The sequence below is a fragment of the Parus major genome, chromosome 19, assembly GCF_001522545.3.
Source record: "Parus major isolate Abel chromosome 19, Parus_major1.1, whole genome shotgun sequence".
Taxonomy (NCBI): Eukaryota; Metazoa; Chordata; class Aves; order Passeriformes; family Paridae; genus Parus; species Parus major.
In genome coordinates this window covers 4,865,507-4,882,091 of record NC_031787.1, presented here as the reverse complement: position 1 = coordinate 4,882,091, position 16,585 = coordinate 4,865,507, and the positions used below count along the sequence as shown (strand labels likewise).

The window sequence follows — 16,585 nt, the reverse complement described above, 5'->3', positions numbered from 1 at the left end:
TCGGGGTTTTGGGGAGGCTTGCTGTGGGTCCTCCCGGCCGCCAGGGGGCGCCGTGGCGCGGCGCGTGCCCGCCCCCGTCACGCGCGCCTATGGGCGCGGAGCGCTGAGGGCGGCGCGGAGGCCGCGGCCGGGCCGGGCCCTGTGAGGGGGAGAGTGGGGGGCTCCGCTGGCTCCTTCCCCGTCCCTCGGGCAGCGCTTCCCTGCGGGAACCCCGGGCATGGAGACCGCGGGCCTTCCCACCAAGGAGTTGAGGTGAGTGGTGGGCGCGGAGGGGCGCGAGGTGCGGGTCTGAGGGCAGCTCCGAAAAGTGGCCCCAAGCGGTTACGTAAATGGGCGAGAATTAGCGAAACTTGTGTGTGTGATTATTAGCGGAGAGTTACACAAATTGGCGGCGTTGCGCAGTCATATGAAATAGAGGAGAAAAGCTGATTTTCTGGTTTGGAAGGTCGGTACTGGAGTGCTTCAGGGAGGCTTATGGGGCGTTTCTGGGTGCTTGGGACTTCTTACAGATCTGTAAAATGTGTAATGAGGGCACGAGCATCTGCACTTTGGTAATGGACCGGCAGTCTCGGACCTGTCACTTTCTGGGAGGAAGAAGCTTGAGTAAACACTGAGCTTCTGCTTTTACGATGTTTTTACAATGTGTCTTCACTCTGTCGGTGTTCTGTCAGGGCGCGATTCCCTACAGAAACCTGCTTAGATGGGATTTGGATAACAGCATGTGACAGGAATATTTTTTAAAAAAACCCAACAAGCTGACAAGAGCTCCCATATCTCAAAAATCCTCTGAAGGTTTTATTATGAGCACTGTGACCCCGAGAAATTCTCCGCTATTGAGTCATTTGAGGATTAGCAGCGGTGATGCTATATAATTATTTCAGTTGCTTGTATTTAGGACACTGTTTCTACCACTGAAGTCTGTGTTTTTATCAGTACTGTGGTCGCTGGGCACCTTGAGGAATTGAATTTCTGTCAGTAATGACTGATGGCTTCAATATAATTTTGGTTTTGTTTAATCGGGTAATTGTTTTACAAAATTAGTAACTGGAGAACGTTCCCAAGTGATATATCTCTGCTGGCAGAATTAGATCTGCAGCCTACCTACATTTTTTCCCCTTAGAAATTTGTTTTGGAGTAGCTTTTGGGTGACCAGCATAGTCTTAAAAAGGTACACTATTAGAGAAGGAAATTATGGATCATTTTAATCTGTTATGAAAAGTAATTTTCCAGCTTTTCTGCATACAATGTGTGTCACCTTGAGCAAGCAGTTGATTGTGGGATAAAAAACACAGCATTAATAATGGGTGTATTGGTGGGACTCACTAATTATCAGTGTTTATAAGGTCATTATAGAGCCCTAAGATGGGTGGAAATTTAAAATTTATTAATTTTTAAGCCTCTCTGTCATGTAACAAGACTGACAGTAAGGCAAATCTCTGTTTAGAACCTCTGACACTGAAATTACTGTTCTGTAAAGAAACATATGAGTGGTATGATGTGAATGTTGAGAGGGACAGTGGCTTTGCTTGGTTCTGATCAGAACTTTGAATGTTTGGGAGCTGGAGATTACATTTCTCCTTGCCTACAGACAGGCACATGATGGATTCAAATCAACAATAAATTCTTTTAAACCTTGAGCTCGTAGAATTAACCACATTAAATCTATTATGAAAAAACCAATTCACTGTGTGTGGTAGGATGTGATTGCAGCTTTTGTAACACCCCAGCGAGTGTGGTGGGAACGCCACAGGTTTTTTTCCCAGCATTGCTGCACCTACATTTGTCCTTTTGTGTTGGGAGCAATGCTGAATTCCACAACATCTGGAAGACCCTTATCAATCTCTTAATTTGAATGGGCCAGTCCTTCAGGACATAGCTTTAACTTGTAGAGCTGATGGCATCGCTGAGCAGCGAGGATGCATTTCAGCATTCCGAGGGGCTCTCCCTGAACGATTTGGAGAGCCTGCCCAGCCTGCGCAGCCGCTCCGCCAGCGTCAGCAGCACCGGCTCCAGCGGCCGCGTACAGCTCCGGCACAGGGTGGCCCAGCTGATGGCGTGCGTGGAGGACATCAGCTCGGATGATGAGATCCATGAAGAAGTGTCTCGCACTCTGGATGAAGCTTTCCTCATCTGGGGGAAAAAGCTGAAGGATAAGTGGCAAGAATTCAGGTTTTGTTCCCTCCAGTTGGTTGTTTTTGTGGTGGCGGTGGGGTTGGCGAATAGATTTCTGATGAGAAGTGACAGAAATTCTGTGGGGAAATTAGAACGTTCTTGGAGTTAGTTGTCTGTTGACATTTCAGTTTTAGCATTGGTTTTTTGTTGTTTCTGTTTGTTTTTAGACTACACTTAGTTACCTGGAATGTGGGCACAGCTTCTCCCCCTCCTGATGTCACGAGTTTGCTTCAACTCAACTCAGTGAGCCCCACCACGGATATGTACGTTATAGGGTGAGTGATATTAAAGAACTTGCTTTATGAGTTCATTGCTAAACTGCTGGGTCTCAGCATGGTCTGTTTTGGGAGGACTGTGTGATGTGAATCACTGCCTGGGATATGGTTTAATGCTATTGATACCAGAGGGTGAAGATTAACTTAGTCTAACAGAGGACTTCGAGCACAGATGGATTTATAGCAGTTAGCTGCTGCTATGTGGTGACAGAATGTAGAATCTTTTTTCTAAATACACAAAAAGTTTGGGCTGCTGTTTTCTTTGTTAGCATGTTAATTTTGATATGAACGTTATTGGAAATTCAGCGTGTTTTAAGAGAATGAGTACAAGCTTGTTACGCACAATCTGCCACTGTGTTTTCCAAAGTGTGGTGAAATTCTGAAGTCCTGACAGTCAGGTTATTTGTTATAACATTCTTCAGGTGAAGATAGAGTTTTAATTTAAATTTTGTTTTCCTCAGTGTCAGATGTGTTAGATCTGTGTGTGGGTTAAACCGTTTGAATGAGAAACTGAACAGCAAGAAATTTCTGGGGTCTGTGTTCTGCAAAATTCCTATGAATTCTGTCCAAACCAACTGGTGCAGTGTGAGTAATTGTGATGTTTTCAGCTTACAGGAGGTGAATTCAAAAATCACAAACTTTCTGTCTGACTTGGCATTTGATGATCCATGGAGCATTTTTTTCATGACCGTCTTGTCTCCTTTGGGATATATCAAGGTAATTATTTACATCTCTCCTAAGTGTCACAGCACTGAAGGAAAATGTCTTAATATTTTTTCCTCAGATTATCCATAAAAGATAAATTGGTGTTTTTGCTGGTGTCTGTCACTTCCATAGGTTACACCTGTGTTAGAAGAGATTCTTCATCACACCTGTGTTTTCCTGTTTTTTATGTGAAGTCATACTGAACAGCATATTTCTTGTGACCACAATATCTTTATCTCTCCCTTGTTTGTAGAAAAGTTTTTTTGCTCTGTGCAACATTGAGGAGCTGTATTGTGATGCTTCTAATGTAGTCTTGCACTGTAAATATCCCAAGCAATGGCAGAGTTTCATTGAGATTGATAAGGCTCCTTTATCTTGTTTCTTTTTCCAATTTGTTTGCAGGTGAAAATAAATTGCATATGTGTCAAATAGGATTTTAGTTGGTGCACGTATTTATGTGATGAGTTAATTTTTGGTTGAAGACCTGTAACATTATATGGGAATTTAAATGTTAAGATTTTGGGGTAATATCAGGGATATAAGATTAGCTAAAGTACTGGCTATTTTAATAATACCAACAATAAACGTAGGAAGATATCCTGAATTTCTGTAGTAAAGAGAATTTAAAAGCCTTTTGTAGTGATTTTCTAAACCAAGCACTATTTCAGGCTGATTTTGCTGAGGTGATTGCTTTATCTGCATGCTAATCAGACTCAGTAGTTGTGCTGTTCTTTTAATTGTAGTTAAACAAAACAAAGGACCCATTGGGAATTACAAAAAGAAAAAAAACCCACATTGTTCACTCTGGCCTAAGTCATTGCTGACAAAAATTCAAAATCTGGTAGTAGGCTGATGTTCAGGCCTGTATACACACAGTTAAAAGAATTCCTGCTGGTATGCCTGGCCGATTTTGAATTCTAATTTATAACTGAGGCAGTTTGGAGCACACTAATGAATGGATGCTGCCACCTTATGGCTTTCTGCAGGACTTGATTAGCTCTAATAAGGGGGAGCTGTCAGGCACGGTCAAAATCAAACCAGGCAGCAAGGAAAGGTTATCCCAGGACTTAGCCAGGAATTTGGCTAAGCAGGAGAGGAGCAGTTCCCCCTTGGCTGACCTGTGATGAGGTTGGGTGTGGAGGGAGAGGTGTCATCCTTGGGACATTCTGTCCCCTCAGTAACAGGGTCTGTTTTCAGAGTGTTTAGTTGGTCACAGTCAATTCTTTCACCAGCCACAGGATTGTGTTCCCTCTGTGCAAGGGCTTTGCTTGATTTGGCTCTAAGGACTGGTGGGACTGGTGCTGGTTCAAGCAGGAGAGGGGTCAGTGCCTTGTGGTGTTCAGGACCTGTGGATGATCTTGAGAAATGTCTTTGGGCTGGACACAGCAGAGGGAAATAAAGCAAATAAATAATATAGGGACTGGAAGAGCTTGGTACCTCATGAATGTAATTATGGAAAGGAGGATGCTGACTATTCAAATATTTATGCATCATTAGTAATTGCAGTCCATTGTTTCAGTATTCTGTGTGTTACTCTGTTGGGTTCAAGGACAATGAAAACATTAAAATATATTCTGAAGTCATTTATTGTATAGATATGGAAGTCAAGAAAGGAGGAATTCTGTTTAAAATTTTGGGCTCAATTGTTGTGCTTCTTCAGCAGTTGTATAGTCAATTTTATTCTAATGTAGCTTGTTTCTAAATTAATCCAGCATAAAATTGAACTACAGTTAATGTATTTCAATGTCTGTATTCTAAATTGAATCATTATCCTTAAAACAAACACAATGAATTTTGTGTTTCTTGCCAGGAACATTGTAAAGTCCATAAATGTTCAATGAAGGACATCTTTATTAGACTATTTCCACACACACAAGCCAAAAAAACCCCAAACCACAAAATCCCCATGTCTTATATGCTCTCTAAGTTTTTTTACAGGCACTGCAGGCAGGAGTTTCTGCTGTTTGCAGCTCATTGTTTTTGCAGATGCCTGGAATTGACTGCTGTGCTTTTGAGGCATTTAATGGCATTTAGAATATTTAATGATCTGCTCAAGGGTGCTTCAGTTTGAAAAACTTGCTGCTGTTGGAGGATTTGTAGGTGTGAGTGATGAAGCTTTTAAACAGAAAGTGAAGCATTTGTTCCTTCATGAATAGGATTCTTAAAGACAGAAACAAGAGGCTGGTGAGGCAGAAGAGAAATCTTTAAAGAGGTTTGGGTAGGTGCATGTTTTGAGGTTGACTTCAGATTGAAATATAATGTTAGAACTGTTTTAATTAACCAAGGAATTATCAGATTTGTTTATAAGGAATATGTTTTTCACAGCACTGAAATGAGCCTCCATTTACTGTGTCACAGTATTGATGCCAGGCTTGGCAAGGGAATTTTATGACTTTTGCTGTGGCCTTCTTCACCTAAAAGCTCCTGTGAAGTAAACCCAAGGAACTCTTGGAAATGACCATTCCTTTTATTTTCTATCTCCCCAGCTCTCCTCAGTTCGCATGCAGGGGTTGCTGCTTCTGATCTTTGTGAAGCACGTGCACCTTCCCTTCATCCGGGACATCCACACCCACTACACCCGCACAGGCCTCTATGGCTACTGGGTAAGGACTGCCTGAGGTGTGGTTACTGCTTGCTCATGGCACTGTCTTCCTCTCCATGGCTCCATGCTGGGACAGAGGAGATGTGGTTTAATTAAAAATTCATAACCTAACAAGCACTCATTTGTTTGAACCTCGTGTGCAGACCATAATTTCAGTTTTAAGTTTATTTGCTGATATGCAACAAGTCGGATAGAAAGGAATTGTACTGATTTAAATCTTAAATGCAAGATTTAAAAAGCCAGATGTGGTGTTAGTTACATTTGCAGACATTGACTGCAGTTTCAGGGAATGTGTTCATCTTCCATCCCAGGGGAACAAAGGAGGAGTCAGCGTCCGCATGTCCCTCTTCGGGCACACGATCTGTTTCATGAACTGCCACTTGCCAGCTCACATAGAGAACACAGAGCAGCGACTGGATGACTTTGAGAAAATTCTGGAAATGCAATTTGAAGGAGAGAATGTTCCAAGTCCCTTGGATCATGAGTGAGTTGTTCACTCAGTTCGGTGTTGTTTTTATCTATTATAGGGTGAGCTCTTGCACTGAAGAGTTTTGGGTTTGTATTTTTCATTCATCATTTTATTTTAAATGTCCCTTCAACCTTGACCCTGAACCCTGGGAGGAAAAGATAACCTGAAAGACAGATGTCTGTATTACAAGACTGTTTTCTTCCAATCTCTAATTACATTCATTTGTTACCATATAGACTGTACATGTCATGCAGGAAAGCTTTGGAAGCTAAAGCCTGTTTATACCAAAAATCCTTTAGGTTGCTGTTAAACGTTCAGAGATGTAAGACTCAGGAGAAGTTAATATTCAGGCAGTAATCAGCAAGCAGCAAGAGTGCAACAGACTTAATTTACTGTTTCAATTACTTAAAGTTTTTTTGTTTAACAGCAGGTTGTCCCTGATCTATAACTACTTAATGTTTGTGTTTAAGCTGTTTGCATTAAGTAATAAAAGCGATTAGAGCACCTAATTAGTCTAATGGCTAATATGCTGTCAAAATGTTCCCTTGAGTTAATAGATTTGTATAAATCTTTCTTGTTTGATGCATTTTGGTTTGGTTTTAAGGGTTCTCTTCTGGTTTGGAGATCTAAACTTCCGGATAGCAGATTATGGGATACACTTTGTCAGAGAATCAATCAACAACAAGCGTTTCAGTCTGCTCTGGGAGAAGGACCAGGTAGGTTGGCTCAGTCAGTCTCTTGAGGGGTTTGGTTTTGGTTTTAATGCACACAAACACCATGTGGTAGTTAAATTACACCTTGAGCTTCTAATTTCTGTTAAAGAGCACAAACTCAGAGCAGTCATGAGGTGGTTATAAGCCCCAGTTAATTGCAAACTTTTTTTGCTTTTATGAGGTTTCTTACTCATTTACAATGCTCATATTTGACTGGAGATTTCTTTGAACTTCATGTCTTGTCAGTTGTTCCTCACCTTTATGACTCCTCTTCTCCCAAGAATTATTTTTAAGAGAACCTTAATCTGGATTTTGTTTTGGGTAGAATTGCCTCTAAACTTTTAGATGGATTGTGTCAAGAGTTCTGGCTATAACAAAGAGGCCCTTCTGAATTTACCTTTCCAGTGTTGTACTGACTGCAATGTTGAGTTCTTGGAAGATGCTTTCCCAATCATCCCTTAAGCTTTTATTTTTTAAACATAATCTTTTAAGAGTTACTTTTTATTTCTGCAGTTAAATATGGCAAAAAAGAATGAACCATTTCTGAAGGAATTCAAAGAGGGTCCTCTGCAATTTAAGCCCACCTACAAGTTTGACCTTTACTCAGAGGTCTATGACACAAGGTAAAAGATAAAATGAGTTTAGACATGGAATATGAGATTGAATGTGGTGCTTGGTTAAATATCACTTCAGTATTCAGCAAACCTGAATTTTCTGAGTGTGCTGGGGCTGTTGAGCTGTTCTGTTAGGCTTGGATTTATCAAATTTGAACAAATATTTTTTGGCTGAAGAAGCTGGGGTCCCCTAATTGTATGAGGGAAGTAACGAAACAACCCAGCTGCCTTTTTGGAAAGACCAGATTAACAAAACAAATGAGCACTTGTTTAAGCTGCTTCTGTTTTGTTCTTTCCTACTAGAAGTGCTCATTGGTTGTCAAAAGGGAGCAAAAGAAGAATTGTCATTTACCTTCCTTTCTCTGTTTAAGCATTTCATTGGATATACTGGTATTTGAAAATAAATGTATATTTGTCTTTCTTGATTATTATAAGTTGAAGATGGAGTATCTTAGATTTCCAAAGTTTTTCTGTCATATTAAAGTCTGTTTGTTAAATATTAGTCTTATGTTTCCACAGAAAGATAAGTTCCTGTCCAAACAGGGTTTTGTACTGATCTTTTTCTTTACTTCCAGAGAGCAGAAGTCCCTGTTTTGGTTTAAGTAAGACGAGAACTTTCTGAATTTTGTAGTTTTTTTTAATATTTCAGAATCAAAACAAGGCTCCATCTGAGCTTTTGCTTTGATTTTTGTGAAATATTTGAAAATCAGATGACAGCTGATTTTCTTTAGGGATTTTCTTAACCTGTCTGAAAGCTGCAGTGTTATCTACTCTGCTGTTGCACTTTTAATACTGGAAGTTTATTCATGTGGACCCAAAGACATCTTGCTTCCAAATTGAATATAAAGAGATGCAATGGGACCAGCAGTAAATCCATCTAACAAAAAAGACTTAAAATAATCCAAACCTGGACATTTTACAAATGATTCATAGCCTGATTGTCTGTATTGGCTGATTTAGAGAACAGAAAGTGTGGTTACACATTCTGTGTGTGTCCTGCTGCTGTTCAAGCTACCAGAGGCTCAGATGGGGGTGACCAGCAGACCTCAAGGCAAGCACCCTGCAAAAGTTGCTTTTAATGAAGCTCACGGAATTTTATTTTTTTATTCTCCTTCATTGTGAATTCTGAGGGTTTGTTTCCCATCTAATACCCCATTTTCTCTAAAACAGTGAGTGTTTTACCTTAAGCTGTTCTTTTGGTATTTTCCTGCACAGCAGAGCAGACATCTGGCATCTCCTGAAGATTTCTGTTGGTTTATAGAATTACTGCAGTAAGTGCTATAAGGGCCCTTAGTAATTTCAAATCTTTCCACCTTATTAAAGGTGGGAAGGGGTAAAACAAAATGATGCTGAATATTGAACTAAGTGGCCTTGGTTTTGATATTTAAAGTTATTAAACTGGCAGTTTTCCTTACACATCCTGCTTTTTAACTTTTATGATCCAATCCAGTCCATTCTAATTGCTCTTCCATAGGGTATGATCTTTTCTCCATTTCAATTTGAAATGATCCATCCATCCAGAGAGTTGCTGTTAAGCCTTCCTCCCTCTACAGAGAGAACCACAGAGGGCTCATGTCTTCTGGTGTAATTGATATGTTATGAAAGGAAACTCTGCATTGTGATAAGTTTGATGTATAACACACTTGCAGGCACAGCTTCCTTGATTGTGGAATTTTGAAAGCCTGTTGTTATGAGACAGCAGTAGCTTGTAAACCTGAAATGCAGGCTGATACAATTTAGAGGAACTTCTAAATAAAGTGTTGCTGTGGCACCTGTGATTACCATAAGCTACCCAAGTTTGTCCTGTTTGTTGTTGTTAAAAGAAACTTGCTCTTAAATATTTTGAATAATTTCAAATGTCATTCAGACTCTTGCTATATATTCCTTATGTTTGCACCCTTATTTCTCAGAATATCTGGATATTTAGATATATTTAGAGCCTGGGGCAGTTGCTGTATTATCTCAAGGTTCATGCATGTTTTTACAGGGTTTTAGGAGAAAGTATCATTTCCTGTATGAAGCCAACTAACCCAATGAAATGTCCTTCTCCCCTTCATTTTACTCCTCTTTCAGAAAGCCATGAAACTGATCCATGCTGAATGGAGTTCAAATTAAGGAAATGTTGGTTGTGAAATACATTAAACAGAGCTGTAAAATGAAGCTTGGATATGATTGCCTCCTTTTATTAATATGTATCTCACAGTCTTTGAACTCTGAGTAGATTTTGCACAGCATTCTTAGCCTTTAGCAACTTGTTACTCTGCTCATTTCACTTTTTACCTTACATTTTTGCAGTGAGAAGAAAAGAAAGCCAGCATGGACTGATAGAATTCTATGGAAAGTGAAAAATCTCAGTGAGGTTGCATCAAAAGAAGGCGAATTCCCTGAAGAAGAGAACCTGATTTCTGTTACTCTGAATAACTATGTCAGTCACATGAGCTATGGCATCAGTGATCACAAACCTGTCACAGGAACTTTCAAGCTTGAGGTGCTGTCCCAGTTATGTTGTTAAGAAAAAGTTTTACTCAGTGTTGCCTTATAGCAGCTGATTTCCTAAACCACAATCTCTGTTTCATTCTGATCATAGTGGAAGCAGCAAATTGCTTTCAGGTTATTTCCAGTCAGTTAAAGAGTCCCACAGGTGGCAATTGTGGCAGAGAAAAACTTGAAAAGAATAACTGAAAGAATGACAGGCTTGATTGAGTTTAAACTCTGGGTTTTTTTGTGTAGATGAAGCCTCTTGTCTCAGATCCCTTGGTCATGCTGAATCCTGAGGGTGAGTGGAGTGCAGAGCATGATGTTCTCATCCGCTACTCTGCGGTGCCTGAGTTCCCCAGCAGTTCTTGGGACTGGATTGGGCTCTTCCAGGTAATGTTACCTCATCATGGCTCTTCAGCAAAAATGGGGAATATGACTGCAGGAGGTATTTGAGAGTTTTAGAGCACTGATGCTTGCAAGTGCAGAACTCTGTGAAAATGTTGTGTCCTTGATTGCCATTCGTTTCTGTGTGGTGACAGTTCAGCTCTACAGCGTGAGTTCTTCTGCACCTTTTAAATTCTCTGCTAAGATAATCCAGTTGTTTATTGAAATAAAATGTTGCAGAAGCTGTGGAAAGGATTTTATGCAACAAAAAGAAGGAACAAAACTAAAAGTGAATGGAAGGGTGAGAGAACAGAGCAGTCCCACTCTCTCAGAAACAGAAGATGTGTGCATGCCCCCAAAATGTTTTGATCCCAAGAGTGTTTTCATTACTTCAGTGAAACAGTAAACATCTCTCACAACTTTTTCTTTCATGTGGTATGGTTTTTGTTTCCATCAGGAAGCTGAGGTTTGTGTCTTTTTCTGCAGGTGACTTTCAGGCACATGAAGGATTATGTTACTTATGCTTGGGTGGAAGATGATGAAATTTCTTCCAACAGACACAGCAAACAAGTCAGTTGTATTTCTTTCTAATGTAGCTTCCCCCTTCCCCTCAGGGGTGCTGTAGCTTCTTCCCAGTTGAAGCTAATTTGGAACAATATTATTCTTTAAAATCCTTCTTCCTAATTCTTCCTATTGGATCTTTTGGTCCCTCTTTAAAAACTGCTGTTAAAGCTTTCTAGTAGTGATTACCTAAAGTGATTTAAGCCAAACAAATAAAACTTATTTTGATGCATATGATAAATATCCAGAGATACCTGAACAAATAGAAGTTGAAATTGGGAACAGTAGCTCCTTGGGACAGGAGCAAACCAAGCTTGTGGATTGCTCTGCTGTTGCCACCAGGAGGCAGCTCCACTCCCTCTGCTGCTTGCTGGCTTTGTCCCTTTCCTTCCCTCCACTCTGGGTCTCTCCTCCCTTGTCACTGAACCAAAGCAGCTTGCTGACATGGTGAAGGATATTCCCTCTCCTCCCTGATTTAATTTTCAGATGGTTTCCTGAGTTATTTCTGTCCCCATCCGTTTTAGCTTACGTTTTAAAAGTGCTCATAAATAGCAAATACTGATTTTGATGGTGTCCTGAATAGCTTTTTCGTAAACTAATTTTTCTGTGGAAATTGCTCATTGCCTGTTCTTATTCTTGCCAGGTTTACATGAGTGCTTCAGAAATACCTAAGGCAGGAGGAGAATTTTTGCTCTGTTATTATAGCAATAACTTGCAGTCAATAGCTGGCATCAGTGAACCTTTTCAGGTAATACATTAGCAAGTATTGATTAAAGTTGATGTGATTTTTTTTTCTTTTTTTCTATTATTACTTCTTTTGTTTTCATATGCATCTGAACATAGCTGTGTTAATCCTTGGAAAGGTGGCAGCAGAATGGATAAAAAGAATATGTCCTGGCTAAAAAGAATTTGCTGCTGCGCTGAAAGACTGAGTAACTGTTACAGCACCACACAGCAGTGAAACAAGACAGGTTTCTCTCCCTCACTGTTCACTTTTGGAACTTCATGCTCCCTGTTACATCCCCAGTTTCTGTAAAGATGACAAGTCAAGAGCTGCCAAAATTGTGGCAGATTGTAAATGAGCTTTTTGTGCTCCATTCTGTAATTTACACCTACGTGCTTCCTGTAAATTGTCGCTTGAATTTGGGAAGGATGGGACAGCTGGACTCAAGTAACTTGATTAATAGGCTCTGTTTAATTTCTGCAAGGATGACTTAACCTGCTCAAACAAGATGAACTGACCAAGCATTGCTGCTTCTACACAAGCACTGTTTTTTCCAGAATAGTTTTGTTAGTGCATAATTTTCCATGCTATCATGTGCTGAGGAATCACAGAAATAGGAATTCTGCATTGTTGATGATGAGGATGAAGGGGTTTTAGAAGACTGTGAAACCTCAGTGCCTTAGGGGATATAATGATGAAAGTTCCTGGGCTGGCTGGTATCTCATTCCTATTTTATACTATTATATATTTTTTTAGGTGTTCTATTCCTATTTTTCTCTGTATGGGTGAGAAACATGGCAGAGTGAAATATTTATGTTGTCTCTGAGCTCAGTATCTAGCAGAGATTCTGCAGGATTGTTGCCGTTCTTCTTATGTGACATTTAATATTTTGATATCACTATAGTGGACTTACACTACATTTTTTTTAATCTTCTCAACTTTTAGAAAGCATGACAGACTTCTTTATGTAATGGTATGGATAACATAGAGCAACACAGTGCTTTTGAATTGTTAATTTGTTTTTTATCCTGTTTTTCTCCTAGATTCAGCCTAGCCGAACACCAGTAGAAAAGGATCTGCCAGAGGAAGGGAGCAGTTGGCTGCAGAAACCTGACAATCCAGAATCAAGTGGTGATTCTGAAAAAAGAAAGAACATTTAATGGTCCTGGTTCAGCAGTCAGATGATTCTTTATGTCTTAGTGATTGTAAGCTTTTGCTCTTAGAAGATGGAGTAAGACAGGTAGGATTGTTCAGAAATTTTGGAAGCTCGTAGAAAATAATTTATTGTGGAAATGGATATTTTTATTCTGAGGAGAGTAATTCTCTTGCACTGGATGAGAACTGTAAAATAGCACTTAAGGAATGCTGTATGTTTTGAGGTGATAGATACTTCTAATGCAATGATTTAACCTAAGCAAGTTGCAGTGTTTAATAGGTTTTCAGGCCTGTTCCTTTTTTTGTAGAGGATATTTTATTTACGATGCAATATTTACTATGCTGTAACCACTTAATAATTGATTTCCAAATTTTGAGTTTAAATGAAGTTATTTAAGAATTATTTATTAGATACAGCTAGTTAGCTTGTTTTGAAATTTTATTTGACTTTCAAATGTAAGCTAATTACCTTTTGGGAAACTCTAGTGACAACAGGTCACATGAAAAACAAAATCTTTGGAGTGTGTAAAGTCTCCTTTGGTAGATCCTTCTCTTCATGCCTTACTGAGAGCTCTTTGTAGGATTTTCCATTTCTGATTCTTCCAAATTGAAATACATTTATCAAAATGCACTATTCCTGATTTTTTAAATTCTTCTTTTATAAAACAATTAAGCAATTTGCCTTTTGCCTTTACCCCCCTCATTCAAAAAGTAAAATAAAACCATTTTTATACCAGTCCCTGGCTTGGAGTGAGCCAAGGTCCCACAGCTTCTGAGGAAAATTGCAGAAGTTGAGAAATGCTTTAACATAGGTGACCAGCTCATGATGATTTGGCATAATCTTTGAAAATTGTAAATCTCTTCAATTTATAGCAGACAGTCTGCAAACTTTCTGTTTTTCTAGAGGTGCTCAGACCTTTCTGTATCCTGTGCACTTGAGGGTGGAGGTGGAATAAGAAATTTCCTGTACCTTTAGGAGCCTGAAAGGTAGTTAGCTTCTGAAAGGGTCTTGTTTCTTGATGAGGAAATAGAGATCTTTGGAAAGGCTAGGAAGGGGCACCAACATTCCACAGAATCTCAGACTGCAGTGCTGGGACAGAGCACTTTGGGGCTCCCTTGTTCTGTATCCACAGCTCCCTCCCATGTGTGGTGAGCAGAGTTAGTCACTCCTCACTGGCACAGGGGTAGAAAAGAGCAGATCTGGCTCAGGTGGAAGAGCAAGGGGTGTTGGGATGTTCATGCTGGAATTCTGCTTCAGAACTGAGTGGATTCCTTTTTGCTCTTTTTCTCAAAGCCTTATTTTTTTCAGGGTTGTTTTGAGATAGAAAGTTAACAGCTTGATGGGATATTTGTTTTGCTTTTATCATTCACTGTATCAGATATTTTGAGGTCCATGTGTCTTTGTGTCCTGTTGAAGGTCTGACATAGATTTCTGGTTTAGGTAGTTGCAGTGGGCTTTAGGAACACTTGACCTCTGTAGGTTTTAGTTGTATCTCAGCTTGGTGTTGGGAACTGTTCCCACTGTGAGTAGTGAGGGCAGGTTCAGAGGATACTGTGTTCATTGCATGGATTAGCACTGCCTTGAGGTTTACAGTTTGTACATTCCTGTTACACTTTGGAACCATATTAGAAACAGTTTTCCCATTTATACTGATCTCCCAAGAATTTGTTTTGCACTGAATTTTTCAGGTATGTGACTTCTCATGGCAATTAGGGCATCAGACAAATCCCTGCTTTGAATTGCAGTACCTTCTGCAGTTCCTGAGTTGTGCTCTGTCTCTGGTTTCACTTGTGTAACTCTGACCATTCTCCACACAAGGAGATTCTGTGGAGAGCCCAAAGAGCAGTGGGCTTTGAATTCCAGACCACAGCTGGCGATTTACTGTGGACCAAGATCCAGTTTCTTCTAAGCAGGGTGCATCTGCTGGGCAGCAGCAGCTCAGAGGGAGCCATGCAGCCTCTTTTCAGGGGCAAGACACTCGAGATCCTTTGTGTTTGTGGGAGCTGAGAGCCCTCTGTCACTGGACACAGAAGCTGCATTTTGTAAACTGATCCTTTGAACCACGGGACTTCCCGGAAAATGCCCCCAGCAGCTGGGATTGGAACTGCTTATGTGTAAGGAGGATGCTGCACAGAACTCTGCACTTCTTTCTTCAGTATTATGCACACAGAGGCACTTTTGTTTACTACTGTTACCTATGGTAGCTTTTCAAACTATTCCATGACCTGTAATGATGCAATTTCTGATGAAATTTATCTTTTCTTAAAACACCTTTAATTGGATGTTATAATCACTGGAAATGTTTTTATACTCATGTGTTTTTCTTTTCATGTACCTCTAAAATAAATCCTGGCAGTGAAGTGTTGTGCATGGCCTCTGTTAATTTGACAAGGAACAGACTGGTTTGGGTGGGAGAATTAATTTGTCACCTTTTTCCAAGGAACTTGTTTTGGTCATGTTTAAAGCACAGATACAGAATATTATAGAAGGAAATCAGTAACAGCCTATGGTAGGGCTTGGGCTGCAAAAGAAGAGCAAGGAGAAATGCTATTTTTCCTTTGGACAAAGCAGATTCATTTTATATTTTCCCCTATTTCAACGAATCCAGTATTAACTGCTCTTGTGGTTTTGGATTTTCTGCCCCTCTTCCATGTTGAGGTTTTGACATTTTCCTTGTAAAAATGCCCAGACCACTTGACATTGTTTCTTAATTTTTGAGAACAGGTTCTTCTAATTTCACTTTTTCACAGTGAAATTGTGAAATTTTCACAGTGAATTTTTCATGGTGTGATTTGAGGTGTCTCTTTTGCCTTTATGAAAGATCTGCTAAGTTATGCTTCATCTTTTAAATTTTGTATATTTTAATATAAATTTGCATTTGGTTTCTATCTAAGGATAACTTTTCATAACTCCTTGCTGTTGGAGAATTAATTTCCAAATGGGAACTATATATCCCAAGGAATGTTGTCCAGTTTAGCCTCCTTTCACTCCCATATATTTCTGATTGCTGCCTAACCTCAGGATGTGCAGTGTATCATTGCACACAGATAGTACAGCTCTGTGTAAACAGGAAATATTTCTAAGATGTCTTGCGTGTTTGTGAGACCCTAAAAATACGTTCTGATAAAGACCATTGTTTCTACTACCACTGCTTCCTTCTCTGCTCTTGGATGCTGAGTGACACTCAGATGAACTTGTCTGAATTAATATACTGCAGTGGAAAGGCCAGTTGAACAAAGCTGGAATTAGGTTTTCCTTGAGAGAGGAAATTATACCTTTTTTGAGAGCTCCCTGTTGCTAACAGGAAACTTCCTGTGGCTCTTTCTGCCCCTGGATTTAGGGATTGCTGTTTGAATGTGATTGATACAAAGCAATTTCTGTTTAATACACAGTTATTCTGCAAAATGGTCTGCTCAGGAGCTGCCCTGAATTTGTTTAATTGCTTCAGTTTGAGGAATTGTAATCCTCTATTACAGTAGAGTTGTCATTTTCCACTTACAGGGTCTCTGCAATTAAAAAGAACATTGTGCAACCTAGAAAGAAGCAAGAGAAATCTGTGTGGGAGCAGCTGAACACAGGTTGGGAGAATCACTGAGTGAAACAGATCTGGGAATGCAAACTGGCGAGAGGAAATGCAGAGGTGCAAGAAAAATTCAGAAAATATTAATATAGGGATCACAAAAGGATGAAAAACAGAATAGCAAATGTTTTAACCTGCTAAGCATGCTTTGA

The 16,585-nt window shown here is 39.8% G+C and overlaps 1 protein-coding gene across 7 annotated transcripts; it reads left to right on the top strand.

Moving 5' to 3' along the window:
- Positions 1–94: 94 nt before the first annotated feature.
- Positions 95–15,213, top strand: INPP5K (inositol polyphosphate-5-phosphatase K). 7 transcript variants are annotated; one of them, XR_004499855.1, is made up of 14 exons: positions 456–2,169; positions 2,340–2,447; positions 3,056–3,164; positions 5,639–5,755; positions 6,066–6,238; positions 6,828–6,939; positions 7,450–7,559; positions 8,126–8,152; positions 9,846–10,038; positions 10,281–10,418; positions 10,899–10,982; positions 11,617–11,721; positions 12,741–12,937; positions 14,672–15,213. XR_004499855.1 is itself a non-coding variant. In XM_015646456.3 (13 exons), exons 1-13 carry the CDS (start codon positions 218–220, stop codon positions 12,855–12,857), a joined length of 1,428 nt encoding a protein of 475 aa, XP_015501942.1. In that variant the 5' UTR covers positions 95–217; the 3' UTR covers positions 12,858–15,213. The 7 variants fall into 7 exon arrangements, 5 of the variants coding, with proteins under 5 accessions (XP_015501942.1, XP_015501943.1, XP_033374808.1 ...); XR_004499854.1 differs by having other exon boundaries at positions 14,542–15,213; XM_015646456.3 differs by lacking the exon at positions 456–2,169 and adding an exon at positions 95–252 and having other exon boundaries at positions 12,741–15,213.
- Positions 15,214–16,585: the final 1,372 nt, after the last annotated feature.